This window comes from Bos javanicus, chromosome X, assembly GCF_032452875.1.
Source record: "Bos javanicus breed banteng chromosome X, ARS-OSU_banteng_1.0, whole genome shotgun sequence".
Lineage (NCBI taxonomy): Eukaryota > Metazoa > Chordata > Mammalia > Artiodactyla > Bovidae > Bos > Bos javanicus.
Window position 1 is genome coordinate 88,344,606 of NC_083897.1, and position 18,132 is coordinate 88,362,737.

Below are 18,132 nucleotides of genomic sequence, written 5' to 3' on the forward strand. Positions count from 1 at the left end.
AGAATCTGGGATAATCAGAGACTCTAACCATCTAAGAAAGTAAAAATTAGCTAAGAATGTAAAAGTATGCTCTGCCATTCATAAGGCTGGGAGAACCGACACAGATAAAGTCAGATGAAAAATAATAGGAAATATTATTTCTCTCAAGGATGTCCTGTATCTGTAATGCCATAAAGAACTCCTGCTTTGAGTGACTGCTGCTTTTTTACTCACTGAGAAACTTTGTTCTCTACAATCATAAAGTATCAAACTGTTTGATATCAGTATAGATAAAACATCCCACTCTTGCTGAAGAGCAGCTAAGGTTTCCAACCCCAGTGCAGAGAGAGGGGGTATCTAGATAGAAAGTTCCATATCTATCTTAACTTTATGGTTTCCAAGGAAACAGGATTCTGAGTTCACTTTATAGTCCACATATAGCCCGGCTTTGGTTTGAGTTTACCAAAACACTGCTTCATTCACATTTCATCTGAACTTCACCATTTCTCAGAATTTCAGAACTCCATTTTTTCTTTTGTTTAGTGAACCACTCCATGGTTCCTCTGGTGTGTGGTCTCCCTCACTGACTGATAAATTTGTCAGACTACAGATTAATCCCAGATGTTCTTAGGCTAATTGGAATAGGACACGCTTATATTCCAGATTGTTAAACTGAGGCCCAGATGGAATGTCACTGGACTGAGAGCATCCAGCAAGTTCACACCTGAGCTCCTCCAAACACCTTCCTTACTTGAGGATTCAGAAGGGCCTGCAGTGGGATACAGAGCCCTCTACCTCGGTCAGGAGGATTCCATGAAGGAGATATTGGAACTTGGGTTCCAATACGTAGAAAGATACGTAGGCATTCCCAGGAGAAGGGCAGCATGACTTCTTCATGTGGCCCAGTGACATCTCCCAGAGGGCAAGGGCATCTCCAGGATTTCCTTACTAGAGGTGACAAGGGGCAACAAACTGGTTAAAGGGCAGAAGCGGTCTTGTCTTAAAGCTACATTTGCAAAGTAAGGGCACTATTACTATATAGATTTTATTTTATGAAAAAAGCAAAGTTTCCTAAAATATTTTTATTGACTTATTGTTATTAGATTAAGGGAAAATTTTAAAACTTATTTTAGCTGGGGTGGCTGGAGTGGGTATGTCGATAATGTCGATTTGGGGAGCATCCAAATCCCACAGCCAACCCCACAAGCCCAGCAGAGGGGAAGCTTACGCTGACTCCTTCCCCCTTTCCTCCAGCGCTTTATCCTAGGAGGGCCTGTAGGTCCCTGGTTTCTTCCCTTTCGCCCCTCGTGATATGTTCCAGGAGAAGCCTACAAGCAGTCCGACTTCTCATCCCCTGTTATCTGCCAGGAGATAATAGCCACTGGCATCTCTGTGTCTTCCCAGAGGCCTCTCACCTTCTCTGAACATCATTACACAGATCCATAGAGTTCAGAGCCAAAGATTCTTTCTCCAAGAAGCCCGCCCAGAGAAACGCCCCCATTCTTGCTCGCCACCGCTCCGCAACGTGAGTAGAGGCTTCCTCATCCTCTGTACGGAATGGACACTCCTCCGACATGGCGTACCCCACGGGGAAGCGCAACTTGGGCGCGGCCACATTCCCCGCCTGACAACGCTGCCGAGGGGCATTGAATGCCCCAAAACATTGACTCCGTAACATCGCCATGTTGACTGTTGGTTGACTGTGGCTTCGAACGTGGTTTTGCGCCTGTGCAGAGCCACGCCCCTTCGTGTGAACCTCCCACCCAAACCCCGAGAAGGGGCGGTGCTAGGGGTGGTGACCGGAAGCGGCTGCAGTTTTCTGCCGAGGTTTAATAGTTGTTGTGAAGAGGATCCCGTTGCTCTTTGCCGGAGCGGTGTGAAGGTAAAGGGGACCGAGGGAGGGTGAGTGTTGGGGAATTCTGTCTGGTCAGTGATGGAATCGGTTGTCTGGATATAGTTGGATGATTCGCCTTTTATTTTTCAGGCTTTCCTCTTTTCTCATATCAATGTTAAGGTCTTAAAGTTCACTCTGAGACCCACAGGGTTTGGTGCATTATATTCTAAGTGTTTTCCAAGAGTTGATTTTTTTTTTTTTTTTTTTTTGGTCCATGAATTATTTAGAAGTGCGCTTTCATTTTACAAAAGTTTATCGTTTTACTAGACTTCTAAGTTTTCTTTGGTTAGAAAAATGTCTGCATGAAGCTCATTTCTTGAAATCTGAGGGGACTCATGGCCTAGTCTTTGGTGACTTTTTAATAAATGTTCCTTGTATAATTCGAAAATGATATTTAATTGTTTAGCTGTCAATTGTGTTGTACAAAATTTGTACTTTTTTGTTTGCTTATTCTCTTACAGAGAAAGGAGAGATTAAGTCTTCACTGTGATAATGATTTTATTCATTTCTTCTTCCGCTGTCCATGATCCAATTTGAGTTGTTTTGTATGGAGCGGTTAGTCTTAGATCGAGGTGCATATATTTGAATGTTCGATTACTTAAGCACCGTTTGTTAAAAAGACTGCAGTTCCTCCACTGACTCCTTTTGTACCTTTGTCAAAAATAAATTTGCCATACTTTTGTGCAGCTATTTCTAGATTCTTAGTTATGTTCTATTTGTCTATGTGTCTGCTTTTATCGTGAAAGTATGTTGAATTTTGTCAATACTGTATGAATTTATATGATTTTTCTTCTTTAGCTTGTTAATATGGGGGAATCCCCTTATTGATTTTTGAATATTGAACCAGCCTTACATTCCTGGAATAAACTTCACTTGCTTGTGGTGTGTAATTCTTTTTTTTTATATTGCAAGAATTATTAATTAATGCTTTTTTTGAGGATTTTTGTGTCCAAGTTTGTGACAGACATTGGTCTGTAGTTTTCTTTTTTGGTCCTGTCTTTGGTTTTAGTATTAGGATAATACAGATCTCAATAAATGAGTTAGGAAGTGTTCTCTCCTCTTCTATTTTCTGGAAGAGATTATGTAGATGATATTTTTTCTTTTAATGTTCAGTAGAATTCTCCAGTGAAACCATCTGGGCCTGGAAATTTCCTTTTGGAAGCTTTTGATTATGGCTTCAATTTCTGCAGTAGTTAAATAACTATTCAGGTTATCTATTTAGTGTCTGTTCAGAGTACCTACATATTTAATAGTGGGTAAATTGTAGGAGTCTATGTTTTGTGAGAAAATTGGACTATTTCATCCAAGTTATTGAATTTATGTGCATAAAGCGGTGTGTAATATTCCCTTACTTTCAATGACTACAGAATCTATAGTTATATCTACTGTTTCATTTCTGATATTGGTAATTTGTGTCTTCTCTCTTTTTATCTTTGTCAGTCTTGCTAGAGGATTACGAATTTCATTGTCTTTTCAACAAACCAGCTTTTAGTTTCATTGATCTTTCTCTGTTTTCAATTTTATTGATTTCCACTCTTACATTTATTACTTGCTTCCTTCTGATTGCTTTGGGTTTTCTTTGCTCTTCTTTTTCTAGTATCTTACGTTGGAAGCTTACCTTATTGATTAATACCTTAATTCTTTTCTAATATAAACATTTAGGATTATAAATTTACCTTTCAACACTGCTTTATCTGCATCCCAAATTGTGATATGTTGTATTTTCATTTTTATTCATTACTTTTTAATTTCCCTTGAGACTTCCTCTTTGATCCATGGATTATTTAATTGTATTGTTTAATTTCCAAAGTTTGGCGACTTTCCTGTTACCTGTTACTGATTTCTAGTTTGATGCTATTATAATCAGAGAACATAAGCTGTATGATTCCAGTTTGTTAAGTTTTGTTTTATGACCCTGGAGAGTGTCACACAGGTGCTTGAAGAGAATGTGTATTCTATTCGTGTTTGGCTGGAGTAGGATGGATATGTTCAGTTAGGACTCTTGAGACTCTTTTCTTGGTCTTTTGATGCAGGCTTTTCTTAGAGCTTTGTTGTCTGTGCCTACTGATGGTTCTGAGTTATAAGCTTCTCTAGTGGCCTGTTTGTGATACACTCGAAGGAAAGGAAACCCAGGGAACTCACTGCAGTTGTTCCTTAGGCCCTGAGGTCTGTGGACGGTGCCTTTTCTTTTTAACTTTGAGTCTTTCTATTTGTATTTGTTGTTATGTCATTTTTTCCCCCTGGTCTCTTCCACATTCATTATTCTCTTCTATCTGTATTTTCCTGTATTAACTTTGTTAATGTAAATTTTGCTAGGTAAGCACCTGTTTCACATCAATATAAAATATGTTGCTATACAGTTAGGCATAATATCCTACAATAACTACTTTGAAACACTGCCTTATCTGGGAATGATTCTCATTCTGTCTTCTCTCTCTGTATATGTGTGCGTGTGTGTGTGTGTGTGAGAATATATATGTTTTTAAACTCTTCTTTATCTCATTTGCTAGGGAGTTATTTGTGACATTGGTCGTTTTAAAGGACCAGCTCTTTGTTTTCTTTAAACTCCTGTTATATTCATTTGATTTATTTAAGGTTTTTCTTAATTACTGTTTTCCTTTGGGGGGGGGTGCTTAATTTTGTTTTGTTTTGTTTTTTTTTTCCTACTTCTGATGTTTTAGAGTGAATACTTAGCTCTCTTTTGTTCTTGTTCATTTTTTTATTTATTATTTTATTGAAAGGTAATTGCTTTACAGAATTTTGTTTTCTGTCAAACCTCAACATGAATCAGCCATAGGTATGCATATATCCCCTCCCTTTTGAACCTCCCTCCCATCTCCGTCCCCATCCCACCCCTCTAGGTTGATACAGAGCCCCTGTTTGAGTTTCCTGAGCCATACAGCAAATTCCTGTTGGCTATCGATTTTACATATGGTAATGTTAAGTTTCCATGTTACTCTTTCCATACATCTCACCCTCTCCTCCCCTCTCCCCATGTCCATAAGTCTACTCTCTATGTCTGTTTCTCCATTGTTGCCCTGTAAATAAATTCTTCAGAACCATTTTTCTAGATTCTGTGCATTAGAATATGGTATTTATCTTTCTCTTGCTGACCTCACTTCACTCTCTATAATAGGTTCTAGGTTCATCCACCTCATATACCCTGAGGAAACCAGGGTTGAAAAAGACACATGTATCTCTTTTTTGTTCTATTTATTTGTATATTTACTTTGTTGGTCTCTGGGGGCAATTTCATACATCACCAGTGTAGTACAGCTGAGCCATTAATCTTGTAGCTTCACCACTGTTAACTGGTTCATTTTTATGACACTGCTGAAAAATCAGTTGTTTCTATAGAGATTAAAGATAAAAACCTTTTGAGAAATGTGCAAGTTCCTTTTGTATACCTACAGATTTTTCCACTCTATTAGATTTTTCATCTTTCACAATATTTATTTTCTTTGAATTAGTGGTAACTGGTTTTGCTGTATTCTTTACCTTAAAGTTTTTTGGCTGGCTCTATGGAATACACTCCTGGACTTCTGTCCTTAGTTTGTCCATGGGCATGGTCTTTGATACCCTCGTGCAGCTGCTCAAGCTCCAGGTGACTCCATCTGCACCTGTTATATTTATTTTTAATTAAAAATAAAGCCATTTAAATATATACATTTCACTCCGTATACAACTTTAGCATGTTCCATGACTTCTGGTAAAAATTTTGTAGCTTTTGTATTGATTTCTGACTTTGATCCTGGGTTATTTAGGAAAGTGTTCTTTTTCTTTTTTTCCCTTGTGGCTCGGCGGGTAGAGAATCTGCCTGCAATGTGGGAGACCTGGGTTCGATCCCTGGGTTGGGGAGATCCCTTGGAGAAGGGAAAGGCTACCCGCTTCAGTATTCTGGCCTGGAGAATTCCAAGGACTGTATAGTCCACGTGGTCGCAAAGAGTTGGACATGACTGAGCGACTTTCACTTTCTTTTTCTTTTAAAGCAGATTGATTTATTTAGTTATATAAAAGAGACATGTATATATATATTCAACACCTTAAAATTCATCAATTTGAAGTGTACGGTTCAGTGACTTTTAGTACATTCACGGAATTGTTTAGTCAACACCACAGTATAATTTTAGAACGTTTTCAGTACCCCAGAAAGAAACTTTTCATGCATTAGCAGACATTCATCATTCATGCCACCCTGTGTCCCCAGCCCTAGGAAACTTCTAATCAGTTTTCTGCCTCATGTGTTTGCCTATTATGGACATTTCATATATATGGAATCATAAAATATGTGGTCTTTTGTGACTGACTTCTTTCCCTTAAGATAATGATTTCAAGGTTCATTTATGTTATAGCATATATTGGTACTTCTTTTTTTTTTTTTTTTTCGTTTCATATATGATATTATACGTATTTCAATGCCATTCTCCCAAATCATCCCACCCTCTCCCTCTCCCACAGAGTCCAAAAGACTGTTCTATACATCTGTGTCTCTTTTGCAGTCTCGCATACAGGGTTATTGTTACCATCTTTCTAAATTCCATATATATGCGTTAGTATACTGTATTGGTGTTTTTCTTTCTGGCTTACTTCACTCTGTATAATAGGCTCCAGTTTCATCCACCTCATTAGAACTGATTCAAATGTATTCTTTTTAATGGCTGAGTAATACTCCATTGTGTATATGTACCACAGCTTTCTTTATCCATTCATCTGCTGATGGACATCTAGGTTGCTTCCATGTCCTGGCTGTTATAAACAGTGCTGCGATGAACATTGGGGTACACGTGTCTCTTTCAATTCTGGTTTCCTCAGTGTGTATGCCCAGCAGTGGGATTGCTGGATCATAAGGCAGTTCTAGTTCCAGTTTTTTAAGGAATGTCCACACTGTTCTCCATAGTGGCTGTACTAGTTTGCATTCCCACCAACAGTGTAAGAGGGTTCCCTTTTCTCCACACCCTCTCCAGCATTTATTGCTTGTAGACTTTTGGATCACAGCCATTCTGACTGGCATGAAATGGTACCTCATAGTGGTTTTGATTTGCATTTCTCTGATAATGAGTGATGTTGAGTGTCTTGTCATGTGTTTGTTAGCCATCTGCATGTCTTCTTTGGAGAAATGTCTATTTAGTACTTTGGCCCATTTTTTGATTGGGTCATTTATTTTTCTGGAATTGAGCTGTAGGAGTTGCTTGTATATTTTTGAGATTAGTTGGTTGTCTGTTGCTTCATTTGCTATTATTTTCTTCCATTCTGAAGGCTGTCTTTTCACCTTGCTTATAGTTTCCTTTGTTGTGCAGAAGCTTTTAAGTTTAATTAGGTCCCATTTGTTTATTTTTGCTTTTATTTCCAGTATTCTGGGAGGTGGGTCATAGAGGATCCTGCTGTGATGTATGTCAGAGAGTGTTTTGCCTATGTTCTCCTCTAGGAGTTTTATAGTTTCTGGTCTTACGTTTAGATCTTCAATCCATTTTGAGTTTATTTTTGTGTATGGTGTTAGAAAGTGCTCTAGTTTCATTCTTTTGCAAGTGGTTGACCAGTTTTCCAAGCACCACTTGTTAAAGAGATTGTCTTTAATCCATTGTATATTCTTGCCTGCTTTGTCAAAGATAAGGTGTCCATATGTGCGTGGATTTATCTCTGGGCTTTCTGTTTTGTTCCATTGATCTATATTTCTGTCTTTGTGCCAGTACCATACTGTCTTTATGACTGTGGCTTTGTAGTAGAGCCTGAAGTCAGGCAGGTTGATTCCTCCAGTTCCATTCTTCTTTCTCAAGATAGCTTTGGCTATTTGAGGTTTTCTGTATTTCCATACAAATTGTGAAGTTATTTGTTCTAGCTCTGTGAAGAATACTGTTGGTAGCTTGATAGGGATTGCATTGAATCTATAAATTGCTTTGGGTAGTATATTCATTTTCACTATACTGATTCTTCCAATCCATGAACATGGTATATTTCTCCATCTATTAGTGTCCTCTTTGATTTCTTTCACCAGTGTTTTATAGTTTTCTATATATAGGTCTTTAGTTTCTTTAGGTAGATATATTCCTAAGTATTTTATTCTTTTCGTTGCAATGGTGAATGGAATTGTTTCCTTAATTTCTCTTTCTATTTTCTCATTATTAGTGTACAGGAATGTAAGGGACTTCTGTGTGTTGGTTTTATATCCTGCAACTTTACTATATTCACTGATTAGTTCTAGTAATTTTCTGGTGGAGTCTTTAGGGTTTTCTAAGTAGAGGATCATGTCATCTGTAAGCCGTGAGAGTTTTACTTCTTCTTTTCCAATTTGGATTCCTTTTATTTCTTTTTCTGCTCTGATTGCTGTGGCCAAAACTTCCAAAACTATGTTGAACAGTAATGGTGAAAGTGGGCACCCTTGTCTTGTTCCTGACTTTAGAGGAAATGCTTTCAATTTTTCACCATTGAGGATAATGTTTGCTGTGGGTTTGTCATATATAGCTTTTATTATGTTGAGGCATGTTCCTTCTATTCCTGCTTTCTGGAGAGTTTTTATCATAAATGGATGTTGAATTTTGTCAAGGGCTTTCTCTGCATCTATTGAGATAATCATGTGGTTTTTATTTTTCAATTTGTTAATGTGGTGTATTACACTGATTGATTTGCGGATATTGAAGAATCCTTGCATCCCTGGGATAAAGCCGACTTGGTCGTGGTGTACGATCTTTTTAATGTGTTGTTGGATTCTGATTGCTAGAATTTTGTTAAGGATTTTTGCATCTATGTTCATCAATCATATTGGCCTGTAGTTTTCTTTTTTTGTGGCATCTTTGTCAGGTTTTGGTATTAGGGTGATGGTGGCCTCCTAGAATGAGTTTGGAGGTTTACCTTCCTCTGCGATTTTCTGGAAGAGTTTGAGTAGGATAGGTGTTAGCTCTTCTCTAAATTTCTGGTAGAATTCAGCTGTGAAGCCGTCTGGACGTGGGCTTTTGTTTGCTGGAAGATTTCTGATTACAGTTTCAATTTCTGTGCTTGTGATGGGTCTGTTAAGATTTTCTATTTCTTCCTGGTCCAGTTTTGGAAAGTTGTACTTTTCTAAGAATTTGTCCATTTCTTCCATGTTGTCCATTTTATTGCCATATAATTGTTGATAGTAGTCTCTTATGATCTTTTGTATTTCTGTGTTGTCTGTTGTGATCTCTCCATTTTCATTTCTAATTTTATTGATTTGACTTTTCTCCCTTTGTTTCTTGATGAGTCTGGCTAATGGTTTGTCAATTTTATGTATCCTTTCAAAGAACCAGCTTTTGGCTTTGTCGATTTTTGCTATGGTCTCTTTTGTTTCTTTTGCATTTATTTCTGCCCTAATTTTTAAGATTTCTTTCCTTCTACTAACCCTGGGGTTCTTCATTTCTTCCTTTTCTAGTTGCTTTAGGTGTAGAGTTAGATTATTTATTTGACTTTTTTCTTATTTCTTGAGGTATGCCTGTACTGCTGTGAACTTTCCCCTTAGGACTGCTTTAAAGTGTCCCACAGGCTTTGGGTTGTTATATTTTCATTTTCATTCATTTCTATGAAAATTTTTATTTCTTTTTTGATTTTTTCTGTGATTTGTTGGTTATTCAGCAGCGTGTTGTTCAGCCTCCATATGTTGGAATTTTTAATAGTTTTTCTCCTGTAATTGAGATCTAATCTTACTGCATTGTGGTCAGAAAAGATGCTTGGAATGATTTCAGTTTTTCTGAATTTACCAAGGCTAGATTTATGGCCCAGGATGTGATCTGTCCTGGAGATGGTTCCGTGTGCACTTGAGAACAAGGTGAAATTCATTGTTTTGGGATGAAATGTCCTATAGATATCAATTAGGTCTAACTGGTCTATTGTATCATTTAAAGTTTGTGTTTCCTTGTTAATGTTCTGTTTAGTTGATCTATCCATAGGTGTGAGTGGGGTATTAAAGTCTCCCACTATTATTGTGTTATTGTTAACTTCTCCTTTCATACTTGTTAGCATTTGACTTACATATTGTGGTGCTCCTATGTTGGATGCATATATATTTATAATTGTTATATCTTCTTCTTGGATTGATCCTTTGATCATTATGTAGTGTCCTTCTTTGTCTCTTTTCACAGCCTTTGTTTTAAAGTCTATTTTATCTGATATGAGTATTGCTACTCCTGCTTTCTTTTGGTCCCTATTTGCATGGAAAATCTTTTTCCAGCCCTTCACTTTCAGTCTGTATGTGTCCTCTGTTTTGAGGTGGGTCTCTTGTAGACAACATATACAGGGGTCTTGTTTTTGTATCCATTCAGCCAGTCTTTGTCTTTTGGTTGGGGCATTCAACCCATTTACGTTTAAGGTAATTATTGATAAGTATGATCCTGTTGCCATTTACTTTATTGTTTTGGGTTCAAATTTATACACCCTTTTTGTGTTTCCTGTCTAGAGAATATCCTTTAGTATTTGTTGGAGAGCTGGTTTTGTGGTGCTGAATTCTCTCAGCTTTTGCTTGTCTGTAAAGCTTTTGATTTCTCCTTCATGTTTGAATGAGATCCTTTCTGGGTACAATAATCTGGGCTGTAGGTTATTTTCTTTCATCACTTTAAGTATGTCTTGCCATTCCCTCCTGGCTTGGAGAGTTTCTATAGAAAGATCAGCTGTTATCCTTATGGGAATTCCCTTGTGTGTTATTTGTTGTTTTTCCCTTGCTGCTTTTAATATTTGTTCTTTGTGTTTGATCTTTGTTAATTTGATTAATATGTGTCTTGGGGTGTTTTGCCTTGGGTTTATCCTGTTTGGGACTCTCTGGGTTTCTTGTACTTGAGTGATTATGTCCTTGCCCATTTTAGGGAAGTTTTCAACTATTATCTCCTCAAGTATTTTCTCATGGTCTTTCTTTTTGTCTTCTTCTTCTGGGACCCCTATGATTCGAATGTTGTAGCGTTTAATATTGTCCTGGAGGTCTCTGAGATTGTCCTCATTTCTTTTAATTCATTTTTCTTTTTTCCTCTCTGATTCATTTATTTCTACCATTCTATCTTCTAATTCACTAATCCTATCTTCTGCCTCTGTTATTCTACTATGTATTGCCTCCAGAGTGTTTTTGATCTCATTTATTGCATTATTCATTATATATTGACTCTTTTTTATTTCTTCTCGGTCCTTGTTAAACCTTTCTTGCATCTTCTCAATCCTTGTCTCCAGGCTATTTATCTGTGATTCCATTTTGATTTCAAGATTTTGGATCAATTTCACTATCATTATTCGGAATTCTTTATCAGGTAGATTCCCTATCTCTTCCTCTTTTGTTTGGTTTGGTGGGCATTTATCCTGTTCCTTTACCTGCTGGGTATTCCTCTGTCTCTCCATCTTGTTTAAATTGCTGAGTTTGGGGTGTCCTTTCTGTATTCTGGCAGTTTGTGGAGTTCTCTTTATTGTGGCGTTTCCTCACTGTGTGTGGGTTTGTACAGGTGGCTTGCCAAGGTTTCTTGGTTAGGGAAGCTGGTGTCGGTGTTCTGGTGGGTGGAGCTGGATTTCTTCTCTCTGGAGTGCAATGAAGCGTCCAGTAATGAGTTATGAGATGTCTATGGTTTTGGGGTGACTTTGGGCAGCCTGTATCTTGGAGCTCAGGGCTGTGTTCCTGTGTTGCTGGAGAATTTGCTTGGTATGTCTTGCCCTGGAACTTGGTGGCCCTTGTGTGGTGCTTGGTTTCAGTGTAGGTATGGAGGCGTTTGATGAGCTCTTGTCAATTAATGTTCCTTGGAGTCAGGGTTTGGACTTAAGCCTCCTGCTTCCAGTTGGCGGTCTTATTTTTACAGTAGTCTCAAAACTTCTCCTTCTATACAGCACCATTGATAAAACATCTAGGTTAAAGATGAAAAGTTTCTCCACTCCTTTCGAAGACAATGGGTTGCTTTTCTGGGTGCCTGATGTCCTCTGCCGGCATTCAGAAGTTGTTTTGTGGCATTTACTCGGCGTTTAAATGTTCTTTTGATGAATTTGTTGGGGAGAAAGTGTTCTCCCCGTCCTATTCCTCTGCCATCTTAGCTCCTCCTCGGTACTTTTTTTTTATTGCCAAATAATACTCCATTGTATGCACACACCAAATTTTGTTTATCTGTTCATCAGTTGGTCGACATTTAAATGGTTTCCACTTTTTGGCTACTATGAATAATACTGGCTGTGAATATTTGTGCACAAGTTTTGGAGTGGACATGGGCTTTCATTTCTCTTGGTAGCTACTAGGAGTAGAACTGCTGGGTCATACGATGACTCTATATGGGTAGCATTTTGAGGAACTGCCAACGTATTTTTCAGAGTGGCTGTACCTTTTTAAAATTTTACCAGTACTGTCTGAGAGCTCAAATTTATTCACATCTCACCAACATTAGTTACTGTCTTTTTTTTTAGCCATCCTAGTGTATATGAAATGGTTTGCTAATGAATAGAACATTTTTGGTTTTGATTGCATTTCCTAAGGCATTATGATATTGAACATCTTATACTATAATCAAGGATGCAGCCTGTCCATTCCCAACATTCAGACATCTACCAGGTTTTTTTGTGGCCAAGTTATTTGATAGAATTTTGTAAAAAGTTCTACAGGCAGAAGAAAAGAAAGCATATTCTCTCTTTCTCTGAAACAACGTCATCTTTACATGTTTAAAATTTAACCTATTCATACTTTTTATTTTGCTTTTTATTTTGTATGCTTTCCTGTTTCTTTTTCATCTCATTTCTTAACTTCTCTTGTCTTAAGTTCCTCCTCAGTTTATGTGATATTTACCCTTCTCCAACAAGAATGACTAAATCTATAGTGCCTGGATTAGTTGATCATAATGAAATTGTATCTCAGCTTGGACACGGAGACAACTTCCCCTCCCTAGTTCCCTCAACAGGAGAAACAGTTTTTACCTCTGGACGTTTTTGTGGCAATTAAAAATTTTAGTCCCAGACTGTTAATAATTTCCTTATGGCATATATCTTCTGTCTTAAGAAACTTTACTTAACATTTTTTTCCAAATTATAATCATGTTTTCAACATCTATTTAATAATAGAACCATGTTTATTTTGAGCCTCCCACATATAAGGTACCATGTGGTACACCATTGAGAATGTGAACTTTGAAGCCAGGTAGACTGACTTCAATTTAACATCACTAAACCTCTGTTTCTGTATGCATGCTGCTGCTGCTGCTGCTAAGCCACTTCAGTCATGTCCAACTCTGTGCGACCCCATAGACGGCAGCCCACCAGGCTCCTGTGTCCCTGGGATTCTCCAGGCAAGAATACTGCAGTGGGTTGCCATTTCCTTGTCCAATGCATGCATGCATGCTATGGCACTTCAGTCGTGTCTGACTCTTTGTGACCCCATGGACTGTAGCCCACCAGGCTCCTCTGTCCACGGGATTCTCTAGGCAAGAATACTGGAGTGGGTTGCCATTTCCTTCTCCTCTATATGCATACTGTGAGATAATAATAATTACAGCAGTACACAAATAATGGGATTGATGTGCACATTAAATGAGATACCTCCTTCTGCATATTACATGATTCCTTGTAATAACCATACTTGCTAATATGAATTAAGTATTTATCTGGGCCAGTCTGTTGCTGAGTTGCTTAAAAACATCAACTCATTTAATTCTCACAGTCCCTTGAAATAAATATTTTTGATTTGTTTTGGGGAAAAGAAAACCTGAAGAAACATTTTCATATTCATATAGCTAAAGGATGACAGAGCTAGAAATGAAGCTTTTGTTAATTTTAGTCTGAGTGTCATGGTCACACTCATATTCCGTTTTGATGAATGACTTGAATAGGTTGATGTGAATAGGTTCAGTAGTTTGAATAGGTTGAACAGGTTGATGTGACTGTCTACTCCACAGTATTCAGTGCCATAAACAATACTTTGGTGTTCTCAGGAAGCACTTGTGGGGTGAATGCAGAATAACTGACCACATGAACACTGTCTTTCCAGGTTTTTTGGAATCTCTGCTTAGCCCTTGGGACAGACCCTGTGGTGAAGGCTGCAGGATCTTCCATATCAAGCATCAGCAGCTGTGGTTAAGTCCACAGGTGCCCACCTGACCTCGGGTTCCTGGGAAGAGCAGAGTTGTCAGCAAGAGAACCTGTGGGTAAAGCCCAGCAGAAAGATGCCAGGCAATCGGAGTGCTGCTGGGCCGTCTCCGACCCTGAGTACAGGGGGATGTGACAATTCCTGTGAGGTAAGGAGTAGGAAGAGGCACCCAGGGACAGAAATTCTCCAGAATGAAAGATAATATCTCACTATTTTAATTTGTATGACTTTTTTTTTTTTTAAATCAGGCAACATAATCAGGGGATTTTTATTGCTTATTTATTTATGTGAATTTCCTTCTGTCCATTGTTGATTTATTTATATTAGCTTATGGATTTTTACAGAGTTTTTTTTTAAGAGTAAGGTTAATAACCTTTTATCATTCTTATATATTGGGTTGGCCAAAAAGTTTGTTTGGGGTTTTCTGTACGATGTTATGGAAAAAACTCAAACGAACTTTTTGGTTAACCCAGTATTTCTGTGAATATTTTTTGCCACTTTGTAATTTGAAATTAGTTTCTAGTTTATCCATAAGTGACAAAAGGTGCCAAATAGTTGTCAAAGTCTTCTTAAAACAATGGCTCTTCTCTGCTTTGTTTCTCCCAGATTCCAGCTCTCTAGAAGCAAGCTCTCTTAAACTTTTTAATGGATTTCTTTTTAGTTTTGAACATTATCTACTGACTTTCCACTATGTAAGGTAGAGATTTAGCTTTTCCACGCACCTCCACTCATATGCACATTTGCCTCTACCTATCACTGTTCTGATTAGATCTATCGTGTTTATTATTGTGACTGTTTATAGTTGAGTTGTGTAGTATCCCTGCTTACTATTTCTTCACAACTTTTACTGTTCCCTGGAATTAATGGATTGATCATTTCTTTGCTTTACTATATACATATCAATAATTCAACGCCAAATTCTTTCTAGTTAGTTAAATCTCCTCTCTGTATATTCAGTTAAAGAATCTACCTGCAATGTGAGACTCAGGTTCAATTCCCCAGTCGGGAAGATCCCCTGGAGAAGGGACTGGCAACCCACTCCAGTATTCTTGCCTTGAGAATCCCACGGACAGAGGAGCTGGGTGGGCTACAGTCCATGGGGTTGCAAAGAGTCGGACACACACATAGTGACATTACTTATAAATACTCATACCGTGTTTACTATGAGCCCAGCACTGTTACACATACACTCTATCTACTAACTCATCTTCGTTACAATCTGGAGAAGTAGGCACCATTGTTATTCTCATTTTATAGAAGGGGAAACTGTTGTTGTTTGTTGTTTAGTTGCTGAGTCGTATCCAACTCTTTGCAGCCCCATGGACTGTAGCCCCCCCAGGCTCCCCTGTCCATGAAATTTTCCAGGCAAGAATGCTGAAGTGGATTGCCATTTCCTTCTCCAAGGGGAAACTGGGGCATAGAGAAAAACTATCTGACCCAAGTTAACACAGCAAGTAAGAGCGGGGAGTGCTATCTCAACTCTGGGTATCAGTGTCTTCTCTTTGAAAAAATCTCTCCTGGACCTTGTTGACTTGCTGAAGGCTGGTCTGGTTGCTCTCTCGCCTTCACACACAGCTATGACTTTGGTGTCTTCTGTCCACCATCTATCAGGAAATCCTTTTTACTTCTGTCTTGTATCAGATTCCTTTCCCTGAGAATCCTGTTTTTTTTCCTTCTTGTTTCCTAGATCCTGTGTCTTCCTCTTTCTTGGTTTACCCCCTAATTTGGAGGGTGGGGTACTTCCTTCAGTATATCCTTGAAAATGGATGCATGACAAGAGAACTTTATGAAGCTTTGCATATCTGAAAATGTCACGTAAAATGTATTTATGTAATATATATAATTGTATAAATACATTTACAGAAATACAAAAGTAATAAATACCATGGAAGTATGTTTATTTGACCCTGATAATAAATTTATCTTTTTGGCTGAGTGTAGAATTCTAGGCTGGAAATCATTTTTGTGTAGAATTTTACAAATCTGTTTCCAGTCTAGTCCTTTTCCCGCTCACACACACATTTTTTTCTGCTTTTCAAAAAATCTCTTATTTCAGTTGTTGAGCCTCCATATTTTAAATTCTTTGCTCTACCGATTTCCATTTCTTTCTCTTTTGCTCTCCTTCCTAGAAGTTTTTTTAAAAAAACTTTATCTCCCAAATCATCTTCTGTGTCTCTCATTAATGCTGTTCTATATTTTTGGAAGACGGAGGGATACTCAAGATACTGGAATGGTATCTTGAGACTGAAAAATGAGGCAGGCAACTCCATATAATCAATGGATCAGTTTATGGTTATAGGTAACTTAACTCACAGGGTGAGATCAGGGGGGCGATGAACCAGAAGCATTCACAGCTGCCTCCTACACAGCTGAGGGACGATTGGGACAGTTTCACAGTTAACCTAGGGTCTGGGGGGTGGGTACGTGCTTGGAAACAGCAAGTGCATTCCTAAGTCAAGCTTTATGAATGGGCAACTAGTCTTATGGGCACTGGGAATACCTCAGTGAAGGTCTTCATTATTATTTAAAGACTAATAGAGCCCAGAGGCCACAAGATCTAATGATCATTAAGCAATATCTATTAACTATTAATACAAAGCCCTTGGTGACAGAGAAGAGACTTACTACATGGTACAGCCCTAGGCAGGGTCAGTGAGGAGGCCCAAGATGGCATCTGTTATGATAACAACTGTACGTATGTTTTTTATATATAATTTCATTTATTTATTTGTTTAGGCTGTGTTGGGTCTTCGTTGCTTCATGAGGGCTTTCTCTAGTTGCAGTGAGTAGGGGCTACTCTCTACTTGCAGTGCTCGGGCTTGTCATTGCAGTGGCTTCTCTTGCTGTGGAGGAGGGGCTCTAGGGCACATGGGCTTCAGTAGCCGCAGTTCCTGGGCTCTAGAGCACAGGCTCAACAGTTGTGGCATATGGGCTTAGTTGCTTTGTGGCATGTGAAATCTTCCTGGACCAGGGTTTGAACCCATGTCTTCTGCAGTGGCAGGTGAATTTACCACTGAGCCACCAGGGAAGCCCATGTTTTTGTTTTAGATAACTTTTTCTTTTCAGGATTTTTGTTTAGTATCTTATCACTCTTATATTAGTAATAGTTTTTAAATTTAATTTTTAAATGATAATACAGTCAGATGGCTCAAAAATAAAAATTTTAAATATATATAAAATTTTAAAATATGAAAAGCTATATACAGTCTAAATTCTCTTATCTTTTTCCTGTCTATTCACTTCTCTTTATTTTTAATTTTTATTTAGTTTTTGGCTGCACCATGGTGGGGCATGTGGGATCTTAGTCCCCTGACCAGGGACTGAACCCACACCCCCTGCAGTGAGTGGAAGCATAGAGTCTTAACCACTGGACCACCAGGGAACTCGCTGTTCACCTCTCTTTAATACATATAACCAAGTTAGTTTTCTCGGCGTGAATTTCTTTATGTAAGTAAAAGCAGTTGAGAGCACACTGTTATTTTTTCTTTTTTTAGTTCAGGAAAGGTAGCCCACAAGACAAATTCTTATCAGTTTTTGGTAATTTTAAATCGTTTGGTAAAATAGAAAATGAGTTAGAAACCATGCTGCCATGAACATTTTTGTTCATGTCATGTATGTGTGTCCACCCTCTCTTGACTGTATACATAGGGATGGAGTTAGTGGGTCCTAGATTCAGCCTATCTTTTAAAAAATATTTTTGTTGTGAAATATAACGTATGTCCAGAAAAGCGTGCAAAACCAACATGTACAGCTCAGTAATTTTTCACTATGACGGTCTAGAAAATGTCCATAGTTAGCATTCCAGAATTCCCCTACTTCCAAAGTCAGGTACTCTCCTGACTTTTATGATAACTTATTTCCATTGAAAAGAAAATCACAAGCCGCAGAGTGGAAGAAGAGACAGACAACAGAGGACTTGTACCCAGGATGTATAAAGAACAGCAGAACAATAAGAAAAAGCAGATGACCCTGTAGTCAGAGAGGTTATTTGAATAGGTGTGTAACAAAGGAGGGAATCCAAATGGCTAGTAACACGTGAGATGGTACTCAGGGAAATCAGGGAAATGCAAAAGTGAAACCACAATGTAATCCTACCATACCTCCACCAGAATGGCTAAACTTAAGAAGCCTGACAATGACAACTGTTAGCAAGGATAAGGGTCTGTATCAGTAGCTCATATACTCATCTCAGTACATATAGTTGCTGATGTATTGGCTCATA

The 18,132-nt window shown here is 38.2% G+C and overlaps 1 protein-coding gene across 4 annotated transcripts in view; it reads left to right on the top strand.

The window, feature by feature from the left end:
* Window positions 1-1,153: 1,153 nt before the first annotated feature.
* ZNF81 (zinc finger protein 81) overlaps window positions 1,154-18,132 on the top strand; it is a 124,123-nt gene continuing 107,144 nt past the window's right edge. For 2 of the 4 annotated variants that reach the window (XR_009735032.1, XM_061409942.1), the window contains exons 1-2: window positions 1,748-1,861; window positions 13,812-14,058. Coding sequence is in view for 3 of the 4 variants with exons in the window: in XM_061409942.1 (XP_061265926.1) it covers window positions 13,987-14,058 (72 nt within the window). In the remaining variant the exon portion in view is untranslated. Of the gene's footprint in view, window positions 1,882-13,811; window positions 14,059-18,132 lie in introns of all 4 variants that reach the window. The other 2 variants (XM_061409941.1, XM_061409940.1) reach the window with 2 other exon arrangements.